Genomic DNA, 7168 nt, shown 5'->3' on the forward strand with positions numbered 1-7168 from the left:
TCTCGGAGTACTCAATTTCACTCAGCACTCTCACTCAGCACTCAACGGTACCTGCGCTCATTGCTGGTATGTCAGACTCCTGAGGGGCGGATCCTGCCCAAGCGCTAATATAAGCCAACATGGCATGCTGCAGCGTGCATCCCGATCCCATAAATGTATCAATAAAGCTTGTTGCGGCATGCATCCCTATCCCATAAATATCACTCACAAGCCGGCCGTTAGACCCCAACTCGGTCATCAATCTCTCTAGTCTCTCGGGCTCACAAATCGCATGGCATTCAGCCCAATCAGGGATAACAAGATGTAACAATAAATGATAACAGAGACTGAGATATGATATGCAAATAATGAATGTGACTGAGTACATAATTGCAATTTAAGCAAATAACTCAACAACATAAATGACATCAGTGGGTCCCAACAGAATAAGCATATAGCCTAAACATAATTTCTAAAATGGATGACAACTCAATTACTCTGACACGTAGGGATTACATGAATAGCAACAAGATTTGATAACTATATAGTACCCTAGAAACAACTGAGTCATAATTACCACGATGCACGCTCACACGCCCGTCACCTAGTATGTGTGTCACCTCAACACCAACCATATTACACAAAATCCAAGGATTCATACTCTCAGCACCAAGTTTAGAAGTGTTACTTACCTCAAACCGCGCAAATAACAACTCCAACAAGCCCTTGCCTAGCGAATCAGCCCCCAAACGACTCAAATCTAACCACAAATAACTTAATACAATCAATGCAAGCTATAAGCATCGATTCCACACGATAAAGCTAAGTTCTTTAACCAAAGTCAAAAAGTCAAACCAAAAAGTCAACCCCAGGCACACGTCTTGGCACTCGACAAAATTTATAAAAATTCGAATACTCATTCAACAACGAGTCCAACCATACCAAAATCATTCAATTCCGGCCTCAAATCGCTTTTCAAATCCTCAAAATATAGCTTATGAAGGTTTCCTTAAATTTCCCCAATTTTCTAACCCAAAATACTAATTAAATGGTAAACACAATGATAGATTCATGTATATTGATCAAATTCAAGGTAGAATCACTTACCCCAATCAACTCCTTGAAGATCTCTCCCAAAATTGCCTCAATCCGAGCTCCCAAAGTACAAATGTGAAATAATACTCTAACCCTCGTTTTTGAAATTAAATAGTCTGCACAGATGTCCTTCTTCACGAACGTGAACAATGCCTCACGTTCGTGAAGCACAAAAACACAACTGCCAAAATTCCTCTAATGCAAATGCAAGGCGACCATCGCGAACACGATGACTAGTGAACCAATGCCTCTACGAACGCGACCCAACTCCCGCGAACACAAAGGCTTACAAGCCTGGTGCCCCACCAGCCTCATCCTTCTACGTGAACGCGAGTACCCTCTCGCGATCTCGATGCAGAAACTCCCTAGATTTCAGCGAACGCGTAGCCTTCTTCACGAACGCGAAGAACAAACTTCACCAGTCACCCAGATACACTTCGCGAATGCGAGATCTCTCTCGCGAACGTGTATAAGGAAACAACACACCAGGAATTCTACAACTCTACAAGGCCAAACTCAATTCGCAATAAATCTGAATCTCACCCGAGGCCCCCGGGACCCCATCCAAATGTACCATTATATCCTAAAACATCATACGAACTTAATTGAACCCTCAAATCACATCAAACAACATCAAAAACATAAATTGCACCCCAATTCAAGCCTAATGAACTATTAAATTTCCAACTTCTAAAACCAATGCCGAAACACACCAAATCAACTCTGATTGACCTCAAATTTTGAACACAAGTCATAAATGGCACAACGGACCTATTCCAACTCCGGGAGACAAAATCCGAGCCCGGCAACAACAAAGTTAACTCTCAGTCAAACTTCTCAACTTTCCAAACCTTTAACTTTTCAATTTTTTTCAATTCAAGCCAAAACGACCTACGGACCTCCAAATTAGTATATGGACGCCGCCTAAGTTCAAATCACCATACCGAGCTATCGGAACCATCAAAACTTCATTCTGGAGCCATTTACACATATGTCAACATACGGTTAACTCTTTCAACTTAGGCTTCCAACCTGAGACTAAGTGTCCCAATTCATTCCTAAACATCCTCGGAACCAATCCAACCATCCCGGCAAGCCACATAACAATACACGAACATAAAATAAGCAATAAATAGGGGAACGGGGCTATAATACTCAAAACGACCGGCCGGGTCATTACATTCTCACCCTCTTAAATAAATGTTCGTCCTCGAATGGGCCTAGAATCATACCTAGAGCCTCAAATAGGTATGGATAGCTGATCCGTGTCTCTCGTTCAGTCTCCCAAGTACCCTCCTCGACTGGCTAATCTCTCCACTGTACTTTCACTGAAGCTATATTCTTTGATCTCAACTTTCGAACCTGCCAGTCCAAAATGGCCACCGACTCCACATCATAAGTCAAATCCCTATCTAACTGAATCATGTTGAAGTCCAAAATATGAGACAGATCACCGAAATACTTCCGAAGCATGAAAACATGATACACTGGATGGACACTGATAGACTAGGTGCCAATGCAAGATTGTAAGCCACCTCTCCAAACCTCTCAAGCACCTCAAAAGGGCCAATATACCGAAGGCTCAACTTGCCATTCTTCCCAAATCTCATAACACCCTTCATGGGTGAAACTCTAAGCAATACCTTCTCTCCCACCATGCAGGAAACATCACGAACCTTCCGAACATCGTAACTCTTCTGTCTAGAATGCGCTGTGCGAAGCCGATCCTTAATCAACTTAACCTTTACCAAAGCATCCTGAACTAAGTCAGTACCCAATAACCTAGCCTCACCCAGCTCAAACCAAAAAACTGGAGACCGACACCGCTTCCCATATAAGGCCTCATATGGAGCCATCTAAACACTCGACTGGTAGCTATTGTAGTAGGCAAACTCTGCAAGCGGTAGAAACTGATCCTAAGAACCCCCGAAATCCATGACACAAGCGCGTAGCATATCCTATAATATCTGAATGGTACGCTCGGACTGTCCATCTGTATAAGGGTGAAATGTTATACTCAACTCAACTCATGTGCCTAACTCTCACTACACTGCTCTCCAAAACTGCAATGTAATCTGTGTGCCCCGATCTAAAATAAGAGGCACAGGCACACCGTGAAGGCGAACAATCTCACGGATATAGATCTCAACCAACCGCTCTGAATAATAGGTAGTCCCAACTGGATTGAAGTGCCCGGACTTAGTCAACAGGTCCACAATCACCCAAATAACATCAAATTTCTTCAAAGTCCATGGAAGCCGAACTACGAAGTCCATGTGATACGGTCCCATTTCCACTCAGGAATCTCAAGCCTCTAAAGCAAACCGCCTGGTCTCTGATGTTCATACTTCATTTGCTGACAATTCAAGCACCGATCTACAAACTCCACTATATCTTTCTTCATTCTCCTCCACCAATAGTGTTGCCTCAAGTCCTGATACATCTTTGTGGCACCCGAATGAATGGAATACCGCAAACTGTGGCTTTCTCAAGAATCAACTCACGTAACCCATCCACATTAGACACACAAATCCGACCTTGCATCCGCAACACCCCATCATATCCAATATAAACCTCCTTGGCATCACCGTGTTGGACCGTGTCCTTAAGGACAAGTAAATGGGGGTCGTCATACTGACGCTCTCTGATACGATCATATAAAGAAGACTTAGAAACTATGCAAGCAAGAAATCGACTAGGCTCTGAAATATCTAACCTCACGAACTAATTGGCCAAGGCCTGAACATCTGATGCAAGCGGTCTCTCACCAACAAGAATATATGCAAGGCTACCCAAACTCACTGCCTTTCTACTCAAGGCATCGACCACTAAATTGGCCTTCCCGGGATGATACAAAATGGTAATATAATATTCTTCTAACAACTCTAACCATCTCCGCATTCTCAAATTTAGATCATTTTTGCTTGAACGAGTACTGAAGACTCTGATGCTCTGTAAATACCTTACAAGACATGCCGTAGAGATAATGCCTCTAAATCTTCAATGCATGAACGATGGATGCCAACTCTAAGTTATAAACAAGGTAGTTCTTCTCATGAGGCTTCAACTGGCGTGAAGCACAAGCAATCAGTCTACCCTCCTGCATCAAGACACACCCAATACCAATCGTACAAGCATCACAATACACTGTATAAGATCCTGATGTCGAAGGTAGAACTACAACTGGAGCTGTGGCCAAGGCAGTCTTGAGCTTCTGAAAGATTTTCTCACACTCATCAGACCACCTGAATGGGGCACCCTTCTGGTTCAACCTGGTCAAAGGTGCTGCAATGGATGATAAACCCTCTACGAAGTGGCGATAATATCTGGCCAAGCCAAGAAAACTCCAAATCTCAATAGCTGAAGACGGTCTGGGACAACTCTGAACCGCCTCAATCTTTTTCGGATCCACATTGATCCCCTCACTGGACACCACATGCCCCAAGAATGCCACCAAACTGAACCAAAGCTCACACTTGGAGAACTTAAAATAAAGCTTCTCATCCCTAAACGTTTGTAGTACAATCCTCAAATATTGTGCATGCTCCTCCTGGCTACGTGAGTACACTAGGATATCATCAATAAATACTATGGCAAACAAATCAAGATATGGCTGGAATACACTATTCATCATATGCATAAATGTTGTTGGGGCATTGGTCAGTCCAAAAGACATCACAAGGAACTCGTAGTGACCATAGTGGGTCCTGAATGTCGTCTTCAGTATATCAGAGTTCTGAATCTTCAACTGGTGATTCCCAGACCTCAAATCAATCTTAGAGAATACTCTAGCTCCCTGAAGATAGTCAAATAAGTCATCAATGCGCGACAAAGTATACTTGTTCTTAATTGTAACTTTGTTCAACTACCTATAGTCCATGCACATCCGCACATTAACATCCTTCTTCTTCACAAACAGAAATGGTGCACCCCAATGCGACACACTAGGCCTAATGAATCCTTTATCAAGAAGCTCTTGAAGCTGCTCTTTCATCAACTCTGCTGGTGCTATATGATACAGAGGAATAGAAATGGGCTGGGTGCCCTGCACAAAGTCAATACCAAAATCAATGTCCCTATCGGGCGGCATGCTCTACAAGTCTATAGGAAACACATCAGGAAAGTCTCGCACTACCGGAACAGAATCAATGATAGGAGTATGAGCATCAACATCCCGCACAAAAGCCAGATATGACAAACACTCCTTCCCAACCATCCATTGGGCCTTAAATATGAAATCACCCTACTAGGAACATAGTCCAGAGAACCTCTCCACTCGATCATAGGTAACCCCGGCATTACTAATGTCACAGTCTTAGCATGACAATCCAGAATAGCATGACATAGGGACAACCAATCCATGTCCAGAATCACGTAAACATCAACCATACTGAGCAATAAGAGATCAACTCCCATATCCAATCCCCCAATGGTCACCACACATGACCAATACATACGGTCCACAATAATAGAATCGCCCACCGGTGCAGATACATGAACGGGTGTAACTAAGGACTCACGGGGCATATCCAAATAACAAACAAAATATGATAATACATATGAATAAGTGGAACCAGGGTCAAATAGTATGTAAGCATCCTGTGGTACACTAAAATAATACATGTGATCACTGTGTCTAAAGCAAAGGCCTTAGCCTAGCGAGAAAAGCAGAGCATCGAGCCTGACCGCCACCTGATCGGCCTCCCCCTCTAGGGCGACCTCTAGCTGGCTGAGCGGGTGGTGAAGTAACTAGTTCAGAAGTCATAACTTGACCCTTTACCAAACAAGACCTCCAAAACGATGGGGACACTACCTCCACACATGTCCAAACTCCCCACACTCGAAGCAACTCCGATCCGCCAATGGTGGTGGAGACTGAATCGGACCCCAAGAACCAGAATAGCTACTAGAAGGACCTGGTACAGATGAACCCTGAACTGATAGAGCACGATATGAAATATGAGCTAGGAGGGCACTACCCAGATGACCACTGTATGAACCATGGCTAGCTGATGCACCACGATGAACTGGACAAGCCATCTGAGTGGGCCTATAAGGGCGACCCCTATTGTAGTGGGGCTGCCCTCCAAAAGAAACATCGTTGAAATCACCCGAACAACGAGGCCTCGTGGCCTCCCTCTCCTTGCGCTCCTGGCTGTGAACCTTATCTAGACGCCTAGCAATATCAACCACCTCATCGAACCTAGCACCTGATGCAATCTCCTGAGTCATGACGGAGCGCAGTCCATAGTTGAGGCCATCAATGAACCTCCTAATCCTCTCTCTTTGTGTGGGAACCAACCAGATCACGTGATGAGCCAACTCTGAAAATCTCATCTCATACTGGGTCACTGACATACTCTCCGGACTTGGGTGCTCAAACTATCTACGCAACTCCTACCTACGGGACTGTGGAACAAACTTCTCTAAGAAGAGGACTGAGAACTCATGCCACATAAGTGGTGCACCGCCGGCTGGCCAGCTCAACTTATAGGCCCCGACACCTGAAAAATAGTAAATGAGACTCCACTAGTCTCCACAATACCAGCCGTGCGAAGGATCCACTGCCACCTTTCTATGAAATCCTGAGCATCATCTAACTCAGCCTCACTGAACGCTAGAGGCTGAGCCTCCCAAACCTCTTTAGCAACTTCTGTTCCTCGTCACTCATAGGTGGACCCACTTGGGCCTGAGCAACGGCAACCAACTGGGCCGGTAGTACCCCTAAGGTCTGAAGTCCCTAAATCACCTGCTCTTGAGTACAGGCGGCGAGGGTCTGAGCACCACCCCCGGCCTGAGAAGTGGCTGGTGCGGCCTGAACTGAAACCGCATGAGCAAGGCTAGTGCATAAAGTCAATATCAGGCAAAAGCTTCCTGGAGGCCTGGAATCACAATGGGCACAACTGGTGCCTGAGTTGGGCCCACCGGCTCAACTACATCTAGTATTTGCTCCTGAGCTGGAGCAACTAGTGGCTCCACGGGTGCTGCTCAAGCCGCTGGATGAGTTGCACATCAGCCTCTACTGTGGCCCCGACCTCTCGGTGCCCTAGCTGGTTGTACTGGCGGTCGTCCACCCGATCCAATATCTACACTA

At 45.0% G+C, this 7168-nt stretch overlaps 1 protein-coding gene across 1 annotated transcript; it reads right to left on the reverse strand.

Moving 5' to 3' along the window:
- Positions 1-4066: 4066 nt before the first annotated feature.
- LOC138901245 (uncharacterized) lies at positions 4067-6432 on the reverse strand. Its single transcript, XM_070188992.1, has 3 exons — positions 5970-6432; positions 4944-5082; positions 4067-4532 (listed from the first exon to the last, which is right to left on the reverse strand). Exons 1-3 carry the CDS (start codon positions 6430-6432, stop codon positions 4067-4069), a joined length of 1068 nt encoding a protein of 355 aa, XP_070045093.1.
- Positions 6433-7168: the final 736 nt, after the last annotated feature.

This window comes from Nicotiana tomentosiformis, chromosome 11 (genome assembly GCF_000390325.3).
Source record: "Nicotiana tomentosiformis chromosome 11, ASM39032v3, whole genome shotgun sequence".
NCBI classification, from domain to species: domain Eukaryota; kingdom Viridiplantae; phylum Streptophyta; class Magnoliopsida; order Solanales; family Solanaceae; genus Nicotiana; species Nicotiana tomentosiformis.